Source organism: Meriones unguiculatus, chromosome 5 (assembly GCF_030254825.1).
Source record: "Meriones unguiculatus strain TT.TT164.6M chromosome 5, Bangor_MerUng_6.1, whole genome shotgun sequence".
NCBI lineage: Eukaryota > Metazoa > Chordata > Mammalia > Rodentia > Muridae > Meriones > Meriones unguiculatus.
This window is the reverse complement of record NC_083353.1, coordinates 127030456-127044503: the sequence shown is the minus strand read 5'-3', so window position 1 is coordinate 127044503 and position 14048 is coordinate 127030456. Positions and strand designations below refer to the sequence as shown.

At 39.7% G+C, this 14048-nt stretch overlaps 1 protein-coding gene across 1 annotated transcript in view; it reads right to left on the bottom strand.

The window, feature by feature from the left end:
• The window catches only part of Slco1c1 (solute carrier organic anion transporter family member 1C1), a 41224-nt gene that overhangs the window by 14244 nt on the left and 12932 nt on the right, over positions 1-14048 (bottom strand). Inside the window, exons 6-9 of the mRNA XM_021663184.2 lie at positions 13315-13461; positions 10213-10311; positions 7336-7581; positions 6327-6491 (exon numbers count right to left, since the gene is read on the bottom strand). Of these exons, the coding sequence (XP_021518859.1) occupies positions 6327-6491; positions 7336-7581; positions 10213-10311; positions 13315-13461 (657 nt within the window). The remainder of the gene's footprint in view (positions 1-6326; positions 6492-7335; positions 7582-10212; positions 10312-13314; positions 13462-14048) is intronic.

Sequence of the window (14048 nt, the reverse complement as noted above, 5' to 3'; positions counted from 1 at the left end):
ATTATAGACATTAATGTTCTTTAATGCTGTCTGTAGACTAACAGGCACAGAGAATGAAGGAAAGGTGGTGCTGTTGTTTGATTTTTTGCTTTGCCGTCTGTTTTCTAGCTCAAACAGTTTAATGACCCATCTCCTCCGTCTCCTGCTTGGCTGGTCTCCTTACAGCTACATGGTGTATGTTGTCACGTGCCAGGTGCTCAGTTAAGCCTTTGATACACTATTCATTGGTGTTTAGTCTTCATTGCTATCTTAAGAGTAAGCATATTATCATCCTCTATTTAGAGAGCAATTTCCTCAAGATTTTGCTTAGTAATGAGTAAGACTCCATTTAAATACAGGGAGGCTAAAGTCAAGTCCCCTGCCTTCCGTCACTTGGGTATGCTAGTTATATCTTATTCAAGGTAACTGGGAAATGGAATTCTAGAGAGTTGAGCAATCTCATCAAGCAAATGTGGTTTAAAACCAACACAGGAAGTGGTCTCACCAGGTGATAGGGAGTGTCTACTCAGAGAGCTAGGTGCCTGGGTGTAGGTATCATCAGTTCAGCCACTTACCAGCCATACAACTGCAAGGAGTTTTCTAAATGTCTCTAAACCTGCCTGCTCTCTATCCATTATACCCTGACCACTCCTTACATAGATGCTTGGGAATAACTAACTAACTAACTAACTAACACGGTTTTGAATTTTGGAAAATTTTAGAGTATAATGAAATGTCCTGGAGATGAGACCCCACATCTCAATAGAAAATATACTTTTATGTATCATATACATAACAGAATAATACAGTCCAAAGGTAATTACATACAATGTTTTAAGTGTGACTTTCTTCTGAATGATCTCAATCACTCAAAGTCAGGAGTGGACTTTCCCGGTTGTGGGAATGTTGCCAGATTTTATTTATGATTTGAACTGTTGAACCTGAAATGGTGTCGAGATGATGGAATCATCGATGGCTCTTGACACAATATCTAGCACAAAAAAATTTCAATTCATCTTTCTCATATTGACAAAGATGAAAATAATGTATGGGGAGTGAGGAGTGCGTCCTGTATATTTAGAGAAAGACAAGACCTGAGATACAGGTCTAACATCCCAACTATGCAGGAAACAGATACAGGGAGGTTCTGAGGCCTCAGTAGGCTACAGAGACTGTTTGAGGCCAACCTGAACACTTCAGTGAGATGCTGAAAATAAAAATTAAAGAGAGGAATTGTGGCTGTGTTTACTTGTAGAATGCTTTGCTGGTATGTGCAGGTGCCTCTGTTCAATCCTTATACATCACAAAGATAAATAAGATACCATATTTTTCTTTATACTTTCTTTTATTACATAATTTATACTTAATCTTTTAACTAATCTTTATGAAGTTAAAAGAACCATCTTTCTGCCTTGCTCTTATATTACCTTATTTTTTAAATGTATTCACCATGTATCAATAGATGAAAAGACATTTACTTCATCTTTTTTATTTGACTATATGTTGTAATTCTTAATATTAAAATTGACATATTAGAAACCAGCCCAGCCTGGGGAAGAACATAGCTCCAGGGTAGAGTCTAGATTAGAAGCTGGATCACCTTCATAAGGGTATGACTGTGAATTTAATAAAATGGAGCCGGGAAGACACTGCTTTTGTCCTCCACCTAAACAATGATTTGTGGGATATGGCAAGTGAATGAAATAAAAGCATTGTGGGAATTTGGAAGGGGCAACAGTCAGCTATGTAGTTGCTATTTTAAAAACAAAGAACAGATGCTAGTAAGAACATAACAGATCTGTTACTCGTGACCCAAATTCATTCATGTTAACAGTTTGTCTTAATTAAAAAAAAAATTCTAAGCTCATTTTCTTGTTCTCTCTCCATACATCCTCTATCCTACAAGTCAACTGTGCTATGGATTCTGTATCCATTCTGTTAACGCTGTGGTAATGTAAATGAGCAGTGTCATTCACAGACGAAGACATTTGAACACTTGGTCTCCAGCTGGTGGGGCTGTTTGGAGAAGCTGTAATGAGGGACAGCCCTGCTTGAGGAAGCACTTCACTGGGAGCAGGCTTTTAGAGTTTAAAGTTTTATTTCACTCCCAGTTCTCTCTCTGCTTTGTGCTTACACTTGAAGATGTGAGCTCTCAGCTTCCTGCTCCTTCTCCTTGCCGCCATGCCTCTGCTTCAGCTATGATGGACTCACCCCTCTGGGACCATAAACCAAATTAACCTCTCTCTTCCCTAAGTTATCTTCAGTCAGAGTGTTGTATCACAATAACAGAAAAGTAACATAGTCCCCGTTTCTACACACACACACATACAATAAGCACATAAAACATTGTTCTGTTAAAAATGCTGAGAAACTCTCAGTTATCATTCTTCCGGTCATGACAAGACTGCACTCATGAACTCACAGCTGCTGTGATTGCTTGCATGAGATCAAAGTAGCCAAAATTCCAGCATGTGTAAGGGAAGGACTCCATTAGGGGAGCTACTGATGGTTGGCTATGGCTGCTAGGAGAGAAAGAGTCAGTGCCTTTAAGAGTGTATCTGCTTGTGGGTAGATCATGCTACAGTGGGTGGTATTATACCCATGAACATATGTGCAGCACAAATTGGACTCAGAGGATATATACATATATACATTTACATATTTATACATACGTATACATACATATATATACATATATACAATCTATCATCTATTTATCATCTATTATTTATCTTTGTCTATTTCTATATCATCTATTATCTGTCTATATATTTATTTAATATATTTATAAATAAACACATATATTTATAAATATATAAAGCTGGGAGGAAGTATGGATGGGTGGTGACTCTTAGGTACGTCAGAGGCAGTAGTGAGGGTATCTATGATCAACGCATACTGCATGCAAGTATGAAAGTCTCAAAGAACAGCAGGGGCCTCTGTGAACACTATAGCCAGCAAAGCATAAGGAAATAATAAGGTATTTTCAACACAACTCAACAGCTCATGTTGTTTCAAACTTAGAGAGTCTGACCCCAAGTAGTTTATTTTAGGCTTATTTAAGTATGGCACAATTTGGTGAAAAGTCTCCTGATGGTAATTAACTCAATCCCATGTGCACAACAAAGCATAAGATGTGACTACATCAAAAGTCTTTGTAAAGTATATATGACATCTTCCTTTAAGATGGCTTCTATAGATTAACTGAGAAAAACAAGCTCAAGGAAAGAGTGTGGGCAGAATCCAGCACAGTCTCGGCCACACAGATTAACCACCAGCCAGGTGATTAAACACTTCCTAGCCTCCTGGGCAGAAAACTGATGGTACATCTCCCTTTGAGAAGACAACACTCTTTATTTACTGTTCCTGATACCTCTGGTGCTTATCCGACAGCACAAGAACCTCTGTGCCTCCCACAAAAAAAAAAACAAAAAACAAACAAACAAAAAAAAAAACTACAACTATTTTTATTTGTTAAAGCTATCCCAGGGATCTTCTTCTTCAGGCCTTTGGACCTGTGGCAAGTGCAGATGGCTTGTGGATCTCCCCACTGAGCCACCTCTTCAGCTCTATTTTTTTCTCTCTAAAAAGTGCTCTTAATTTTCCTTTTTGAAAAACAGATTTCAACTTGAAATTAAGAAAATGCTCATTCATGACTCCAGTGTGGGAGAGATCAAGTACCCAGATGCAATGGTGTATAAGCTTGAATAATGAAGAGCAGCCACATCTTCAAAGACATGGGCTTTCATCAAAATTCCTGAGAAGAAGTGTTGGACATTTTTTCCCTCTTTATTTGGATTGAACCTTGTCTTTCATATTATATAAATAAATTTGATTAGAAATGGATTGTTCCAACAGGTGAAAAATGAAACAATTAAATTTTAACGCTAGGAGTATTCAGGAAAACATCTCCATGATTTGGGTGCTTAATACACAGTTTTAAAAGCATAATCAGAATAACACAAAAAAGAAGAAGACTGAAAATTGGGCTTAATTAAAATCCTGGTCATGACCATTATCAAAATCAAAAGGCCTATGCCAAATCAGGCAGGGAGGAACTGGGAGGAGTACAGAAAAAGAAAATTGCGTTCAGATTAAACTGCATGAGAAAATAAAAGGAAAAAAATTTAAAAGCAAAGTAAAGTATATGAGAAATGTTTGCAATATTCAATGAAAAAGCTGTATCAGGAAATACATACAGTAGCCAGAAGTCACCAAGTGAAAGACTGGCAAGCAAAATAAATCAACAATGTGGGCAAATGACCTGACCAGAGTTAGTAGAGAGGAATATTGAAGTAAGTAGTAAACCTATGCAGTGTGTTATGTTGAGTGTGTAAATGACACATCATTACTACATCACTACTGTGAGAACTCACAATGAAAACAGCTGGGAACATCAAGGTCTGGTGAAAATGAGGGGAGACTAGCATGCACTCACACATCCAATGGATGTTTAAAGGTGCTCAGTTATGTTGTTTCTCAGAAATATCTACTGCATCTATCACAGATTGCCTGTGATCTGGTATTTCTACTCCATGCTCTAGCCAAAGAAAATGAATATACTCGCAGAATGATCACGGCTGTGCAATCTATAGCAGCGAAAAATTAAAACAATCCAAAAACCTATCACCAATAAAGTGACTAAATAATTCTTGGTATACTGATATCACAGACTATATCATACTAATGAAAAGAACCAACCATGGTTACTCAGAACTGTGAATAAATCTGAACATCAACTATTCAACTTACATGAGGCTCAAGAACAGGCAGGACTGGCTTATGTAAATTTAGTCTACAACTACTCTGGCCACTAGAGAAAGTGTATGCTGTAATAATTAAATGCTGGTAATAATGTTCTTGGGTGATAGAATGCTCTAGATAGTGGCTACTTCACATGAGCACATATAAACACGCACAAACACACATGTAAACATGCACATATGTATACTATTCATTCCATTAAACTACATGGAAGTCTGAAGACTTAACTGTTGATTATAAATTATGTCTTGACATATTAAACTACATAAAAAAATGAAAAAGAGTATCTCAAACTTTCATTCCTTATTTATTTGTTTTCCCTTACCTCAGTATACAACACTGATAGATATGGAAGAAGTTCTGAGGGAAAATTCTAAAATACTTCTTTTGATCAACAGGCAAATAATCAACAGGCAAATAAAGTTGAGTTAGTTTGAATCAATTAATATTGGGAATGCAAAAGTTCCGTCATCTACTCTTGATACTTCAAGAATGTTGAAGAATAGCGCAAACAGGGCAATGAAGTGCCCATCATTCAGAATCTGTTATCAGAAAATTGTGTCTTTTAAGATAGACTCAGATTTTTCTTCTGTTATCAGAGATAGATACATAGAGTGATTTTTAAAATATTTCATGAAGAGGAGCTGGAGGGATGGCTCAGAAGTCTACATTTGGTTTCCAGCACACACCCTGGAGGGCTCACAACCACCAGCAGTTTCAGGTCCAGATGATCTGACAGCCTCTTCTGACCTACACAGGTACCCGCACTCATGTGCACAGGCAAACATGCCCACTCACCCCCATCCACACCCTCATTTACCCATACCCACACAACCCCACAACACCCTACACCTGTACAAAATAATGATAAAAGAATAAATGCTTGAAAATGTTGTGTGAAGAAAGAAATTATTTTAGAGTCTCATGTCTTAAAGGAATATGTCCCAAGAAACAGAACAAACTTAACACCTCAAAATGATGACTTCACGTGACATATTCAAGGAGAGAACAAGCCAATTAAGATGCATTAAGTCTCTAATTTTACACTGGGTAATAGCCCTGTGTTTAAATGTTGTTTTTTCTTGTGCTTTTTTTATTCTTGTTTTGATCCCTGAATAGTGTTCTTATTGTCAGCTACATTAATATCCTATAAATACAACTACCTTAAACTATGCACCTGAGTCAAACATAAGTTTTGTTAGAGTGAGCATAGTTATGCTTCATGTAATCCCAGACACCATGTATGCAATATTGCCAATGTAAGAATTCAACAAAGCGTAAAACACAGGCACACACCATTAGCAATCACCTAAAAAGGACTTCTGCTAGATCTACTTATTTGTCCTTCCTTAAGAACTATGGAGGATTCTCTCAGTGACAACCAGTCTCAGCTACAAAGAAGTCTTGTTGCACATGCCTACCATATACATATTTATGATACCAGATTTTTTCTAACTTAGTATTTTACTTCATCTTAAGTACCTGAAATTACTTTAGGTTAAAAATTAGAGCAATATAATCTTACTAAGAATGTGCAAGATTCATCAAAGATGAGAACACACATAACAAACGGGCTGGCATACCAATGACAAAGTTGGCCTTGGAGGATGACTGCCCATACTGCTGCTCAATGTACTTTGGCTTATATGTCACCATGCCAAACAGCGAATTGAACTGAACAGTGCTTGCAAACAGGTATAAGATGTATACTGGATTTCTAAGAAGAGTCTTCAGTGATGGAAGAAAATCTGTAAGACAAAAACAATATGGACTCCTTGCAGACAGGATCTCACATGGTGGACACTGAAACCTGCACGGCTGAAGTCCGCTCAAATTTGAATCTAGTCACATACACTCCTACAGGAAGACTGCATAGAACCCACAAACTAGTCAGGAGCAGATCCCACCAGCTGATGTGTCACTGACAAGGAGGCAGAGCATTTCTCCTCAGCCTCCTGTTTGGAGCCCACACTGGACACCAAGAACTCTCAGGGTGAGTGTCTTTCTCCAAATGTGGCTCACAGATACCTAGGTGTTAAACGGACCTTCCTTCTTCTCCCTAACCCTCCATGACTCAGGAAATTAACTTCAACAAGTTGAGAAATGCCTATAAACATAAATACAAGATTGTTTTAAAAGACATGTGGCCAACTTCTCTGCCACCAACTTCCCTAAGGGAACTCCTGAGCACATGCCTGGCCTTTGCCTGCCTCCTATGAAACCCTTGTCAAGACCCACATTTCTACGCATTGTTCAAACAGTTGGGTCTCATATGTGAAAGGCACTCAGGCATGGGGTTACAGCCTCTTTTTTTCTGCCCACACAGACTTATGATGAACAGCTCCTATTGAGAAATATAGCCATGAGTGAGAAGGTGGAGCCACTCAGAAGGAAGACAGGCAGAGCTTTTGCTCATCTACTTACATTCCTTTTTCAGTAAGAAAGGCGTCCCTTCTCCATTTTGGCTTCCTGAATGGTTTCTTAACTTTTCTTTCAGACAGAGAGGGGAGTCAAGTGCTATTGTTCACATATCTCCTCAAATCCCACTAAGAAGATGGACAGTAGCCCATGATCAAAGAGAATCTAATTTACCTCTTGCCATTTCCATGATGTTCATTTCTTCTCCAGGGGCCATTTGGTAGCTAACAGGGTCGTCTATAATGAACTTGGATTTCTCAGATGAGGAGCCAGAGTCCTCTCTACTTTGAGATCTTGGTAGAGTCTTGGGTAAGCACCAGAAAGGCACAGCTGCAAGGAGACTTAGGAGCCCAGCTATTAGGTAACCAAGCCACCAGGCCCCGACCCACTGGGGATCCTTTGGGGTAATAGTTATGTGCTCTGAAAGAGAGGTTGATTAAAAAGTGAATTTTTCAAGATTAGGATAATGAAATGAATGGCTGTAGAAAACAAATTCTAGCAACAGTTCTACCACATCATTAAAAAATATATATCCAACAGGGTCTGGGAGGTTGCTTAGAACATGAGGGAGCTAAGTTCAGATTTCCCACCACCTATATAAAGACCAGGTGGGCCTAGATTTTTATTCCAGCCTTTATTCCAGCCTCCCAGGGTAGAGACAAGAGAGCCACAGAGCAAGCTAGACACCGACACTAGCTATATCACTGAATTTGACTGAAAGACCCTGCTTCAATGAATAAGGTGGAAGACAAGTTTAGAATGATTTACATTATCACCTTCAGGCCTCAACATGTATGCCCACCCATGTGCACACACTCCCATGCACATAAGCCCAAACACAATGAAACATGCATATAGAGACACACGAACATACATGAAAATAGAAAACATCTAGGAGCTCATACATAGTACCCCACCCCATCTCCAGAAAAGGTGTCCCTGGAAGATTTTAGTTTCCCTGTTTAAATCGTGGTTTGAAAAGTCAGAGACCAAAGGCTATCAGCGGGTCATAACTTTACACTATGCTCTGGGATTGTGCTGTGAGCACAATAGAGAGTAAGGAGGGTGAAACACCCTACCACCAACAGCTTCTTCACCAGCACTTGCATATGATTTACATACTGAATGTCTAAGGTTGTCCTTAGATATTATGGCTGCCATTCCCCAAGATAATTGCCTAGTTGAGGGGAAAGGGGGCAGGGGAGAGAGGCTAGGACTAGGAGAAAGGGAAATTTGGCCACTGGAGACTTCCACTCCTATGTTTGCTTTATTGGTTGATGTCAACTGTAATAAATGTTGACACATCTGAGACAAGCAAGAACAAGCAGGAGCCACAGTTTTGTGTCTGAACTCTGAATGTACTGGAATTAACAGCTATGTGAGAAGAGGATTTGCCTTAATAAACAGACCACAGATAGCACTATTCCTAATTTTCTGAGAAAGCGCCAGACAGATTTCCAAATTAGTTGTTCAAGGTTACATTCCAACCAGCAATGGAGGAGGGTTCCCCTTTCTCCACAACCTCTCCAGCATGCTTCATCCCTTGAGTTTTTGATCTAAGCCATTCTCACGGGTGTAAGGTGAAACCTTAGGGTTGTTTTGATTTGCATTTCTCGATGGCTAAGGACATTGTGCATTTCTTTAAGTGTTTTTTCTGTCACTCAATATTCCTCTGTTGAGAATTCTCTGTTTAGCTCTGTACCCCATTTTTAACTGGATTACTTGTTTTGTTGGTGTTTAACTTCTTGAGTTCTTTAAATTTTCTTGATATTAACCCTCTGTCAGATGTAGGGTTGGTGAAGAACTTTTCCCAATCTGCAGGCTGTTGTTTTGTTCTGATGACAGTCTCCTTTGATTTACAAAAGCTTTTCAGTTTCATGAGGTCCCTTGCATGGAGAGGACCTAGACCCCCTGCTCAGTTTCCAAGTGTGTGCCCTAGCAGGGGCTGTCTCTGACATGAACTCATTGGCTGGCTCTTTAATCACCTCCCCCTGGAGGGTGGGGGTAACAGCCTTGCCAGGCCACAGAGGAAGACAATACAGCCAGCCTTGATGATACTTGATAGGCTAGGGTCAGATAGAAGGGGAGGAGGTTCTCCCCTATCAGTGGACTAGAGAAGGGGCAGAGGGGGAGAAGAAGGAGGGTGGGTGGGACTGGGAGGAAATGGAGGGGGCTACAGCCAGGATATAAAGTGAATAAATTGTAATCAATCAATCGATTTTTAAATAACTAAATGAACAGACCACAGGTCACCCTATGCTAACCACTACCTGTTTATCCTTCTGCACTGATTATCACCTGCATCTTCAGCATCAATGTGTACTCCAAGTTTTTACCTTATGAAGGAGTACCATCCTGATGTTGTATTAAAAGCAAACATTGGAGGCTGGGGACATCACTCAGTGGTTAAGAGCACTTGCTGTTCTTGTAGAGCTGGGGTGATTGTACCAGCAGCCACATGGTGGCTTAAAACTGTCTGTTATTCTAGTTTCAGGGGATCTGACAGCCTCTTCTGTCCTCCTCCAGCAAAAACCACTCATTTAGTGTATATACACATATGTATGCAAATACTTGTACACATACAATTTAAAATTTTTAAACTCCAAAACCAAAATTTAATATTTTCACAGTCCCATTAAAAATTATAGTAATTCATTAAAATTAATAAGTAAAAAATAAAATCAGGCCGGTAAGATGACCTTCATTTGAGAGTGTTTGAGTGATTAATTTTCAAACTCCAGTGACTTAGAAAATAAATAATTCTGTTTAGGGAGAAAACTAGTACTTTTAATACATTAATCGGATAAGTGTGTAAAGGCACCTGTACTAAACTTGGGCACTTGAGTTCCATCCCAGGCCCCACATGGAGACCAGAAAAAATTAATTTATACAAGTTGTCTTCTGATGTGCACCATAGCATGTGTTCATAGAGACAGAAAGGTGCAAATAGATAGATAGATAGATAGATAGATAGTTAGATAGATAGATAGATACGTAGATACATAGACAGATGCATAGACAGATAGATACATAGATACTCAATCTACTTACCTAGATTCACAAAGCCAATATCAACATAGAGTTTGGCACATAATGAGCCCAAAAGGAAGCCAAAGATGGGCCCTATGATTGCCACAGTCTGCACACACCCTGCACAAAAAAACAAACCAAACCAACATAAAACATTCATAAAAAGGGCATAAGAGGTTCGGGGCTAAGAATGGCTGTCATTTGGCTCTGCTTTGGTAAATTAATAAGATGCTAAGCAGGAAGTATAAATGAGATGTCATTTGTAATAATAATATGATCACTGCAAAATAACTACTTCAGTATCTCATTTGTACGTGTTTCATTGGTTCATTTTTCAACTCCACTGAATCAGGAAATAAATTGTTCTCTGGGAAGGAAACTAGTGCTTTTAACACACTATCGGCTCATGGTAATAACATCAAGACCCTGACAAAGGTAATTTCCAAAAATGAAGCAAATTTTAGTTTGACTGGTTGGGAACTCTAGCACTTGAGGGGTTGCTGGGGCCTCCAGGGCTGGGGCTTCCCTAGCACAGAGTAGAAAGGTCTTTGCTGCCGGGAAGGAGCAAAGCAGAGGAGATAAGGAGTCTTTGAGGAGAGGGAGGGAGCCAGGCAGGAAGGTGAGGGGACTCTCACAGCAGCTCTGACTAACTAGCAACCAGGAGCTTCTTTATTTATACAGGTTTCACAGAACAAACACAGCCTAATGATTATCCAAGCGGTACAGAGTATGTGTTTGATTTTCATTGCATGTCCAGGGTTACAAGTTCAGTTACAACTAGGAAATACAAATAGAACATAATGTATTCTATATCTATCAGATTATTATTATCCCTATAACTACAGTTTGAAGAATCTAAAGAATGTCTCCACCAAAGCAAACACATTTATTATATGACAACCTGCTTTTAGATTGCCAGTGTTTGTAGTTTGAGAGCATGAAAATATTTTAACTGGTCTTTTTATGAATAGCAAATACAAACACCTAACTTCTTTTACTATATGTTTCATCTATGCTATAAAGAAGAACAAGTTATTTTGGTCAATTTACTTTATTTGCTGAGTTTTATTTCTCTCGGGATGTACCCTGTATAACCCTTATCTTTAAACTACATCTTCAGAGCGCTCTAAGCCTATGAGAAAACCGTGAATCTGTAACCTGATCTCCTGGCCAGTCAGAGTTTGTCAATGGTCTCTGTTTACCCTGCGCCAGTTACACTGTTTGAGTTAGCTCTGGGGCAGATACCCCAAGAAGATTTCTGGAGTAATGACCTCATCTAGCTGTATGCCTATCTGTGCTTAGTGATCTCCAGGGCATAAGGAAAACTTCCAAATAGTGGCTAAAGTTAATTTTAGAATTTTCCTAAAAAGAGTCAGACACATTTTTTTTTTTTAGAAAAAGACATAAATTGTATCATTATGCAGAAAGCCCCCAATAATACAATACACAGAGACCAAACCCCAAAAGTGACAGATAGGACAGTGACCGCATCGATCCATTCAGCTTTGCTGGCACTGTGTCAAGCAGCAGAGCTGGCTTCTTGACTCTCGCCATTTCCAGTGGATATGGCTGTGCCAAGAGGTAGACAAACAAATCAGAACTATACTAATTTGGTAATCTTTCAAAAATATTTTATGGTCACTTAAGCACAAGTTCTGTTCGACAATCAAATGGATTCTTCCCATTTTGGTGATAAAGTGCACGCATTCACAGGGAGCCTGTAAGGAAGCTCTGTGGAGAATGCTGTCTCCAGAAGCAGCTAGCAAAGGAGGTAGAGTTCTTTTCATAAAGCTCATTGCAGGTCAGAGGCAGATGGTGGGGACAGGTTACCCAGAGCACAGCGTCCCTAGAAAGCACACGGGCTGCCCTGCTCAGCAAGTATCTCCCACTTGTTGTTTCTTTCATGGCAGAACTCAAACACAGGTATTCCTCAGAGATTACTTGAACCAGAGGCAAGAAGAGTCATTCCCTGGGGTCTTTCATGACAAAGCAGAATGAAAGACTGTGTGTAGTCTCTGAGAACCCCAAAAGGAAGATAAATCCTACTGGGTCCCCAGGATAACAGAGCAGTGTGCCCATGCAGTTCCTGTTTGGGCTCCTGAGTTACGTTCCTGTTTCCATTAGAGAGAGCGGGTAGTTAAGTTAAGCCTGTTTGTGCCTGTGCAGGGCTTCAGGGGTTGCTGTGGTGCCTAGCCAGAAGCACAATAGTCCTTGGTGTAGCCTCTCCTTCAATCTTGCCCTTTGTCCCTAAAAGCTGCACCTTCAAAAGGTCAGAATTCCAAGAAATTAGAACTGAAGCATGAAACATGGAAGACACTGTAGTCATCCCTGCAGCTCTGGTTTCAGGCTAAATTCCAGGGCATAAGAGACACCCATTAAATGGTGCTTTGATGCCCTTGCAATAGCACTTGTAAGCATCAGACCTTAGCAGTTTACATCTGCAATACAACTGTGTGTGGAAGGTGTTCCAGCTCATCCCCCACCCTTTTGTAGTGGACACCATGACTCCTGCTGCTCCCTTGTCCTCTGGCACCTGATCTACAGATGGGGTACCCTTGAGCCTTGTTTATATTCTCTTTACATTTCTTTTCAATCATTTATTCCTGCTCTCAATAGACAGTATTCCTTTCCATCTCAAATAGAATAAAATAAAATAAAATAAAATGTCCTTTAATCAATCAAGGCTGATAGAATGCAAGGCAGTTTCTACAACTGCAGAAACAACACACACATATGCACACACACACTTATTTACACACACATACTCATACACACATACACTCACACAGAGGTGCACACACAGATTCACACACATGCACACACACCGTTAAAAACAATCTCTGAACTCTGAAGCCTGGAGGATGCTTTCACAAGGTCCCAGGCCATTGAGATCACAGCCACTTCCTTTTAATTTAATGTCGTTTCCCTTATCCATCAGATGCTGGTGAGAGTACCTTCACTGTTCAAATCCTCAGTGTATCTCAAACACATGTTAACTGAATGAAAGCATGGGGACTGAGTGTTAAAACCTTCCATGCTAAATTTGGGAGAGATGAATTCGGAATTTGATTTGGGGCTCAGACCAAACACCCCACTTCTCAGGTTGGATGGGGTAGGCATTACCAATGTAGAAAGCAGCATTGTCTTCACTGGCAAAGTCATCCAGATAGGCGATGCCCAGGGGTTGGATTGGAGTCTCCCCTAATCCTCGAAGGAGATTTCCCAGGAAGACATACACCCACATGGAGGAGCCGGTGTCCCCTTCACATTCTTAAGAGAAAAGCAAACAAGAGGACTAGAGCTGGCTCATTATTGAAGTTAAATATTTATTCTACATTTCTACACTCTAAAACTGAGTTAGAAAGCAGAATCAGAATCTGCTTGGATGAGCTCTTCACATTTGTTTTGCGTCTTCCACCTGTTTCACAGATAAATTCAGGGGCCTAAGAGATTCGTGCTTCTTTGTGTTTCTTTAACTTATGTTCTCTTTTCTTTTCATTTTATACCTACACAGAGATATTTGTCTTTCTATCAGCACGCTATCTCAGGCTAAACATGACATGAACAAAAGCTTATCCACCTCCACTTTAATAAAAATTGTGTATTTTCCAAACTCAAGTGTTGTCCATGGTTTGTCCAAGTTCTACCTGTTTATGGCGTCGATAACTGCAGAGATGGCCTGTGTTGCCTACCACTATATCTGGTAGTGATAAACTATTTTTAGAATTCTGGGAACATCTTACATACTTTAGCAGCCCATGTCTTCCAGCAAAAAGAACAGGTTTTTGACAATATTTTTAGAGTTGGATCTAAAGCTGATTATTTAAGGATATGCTGTGCTATATAATTTGACCATA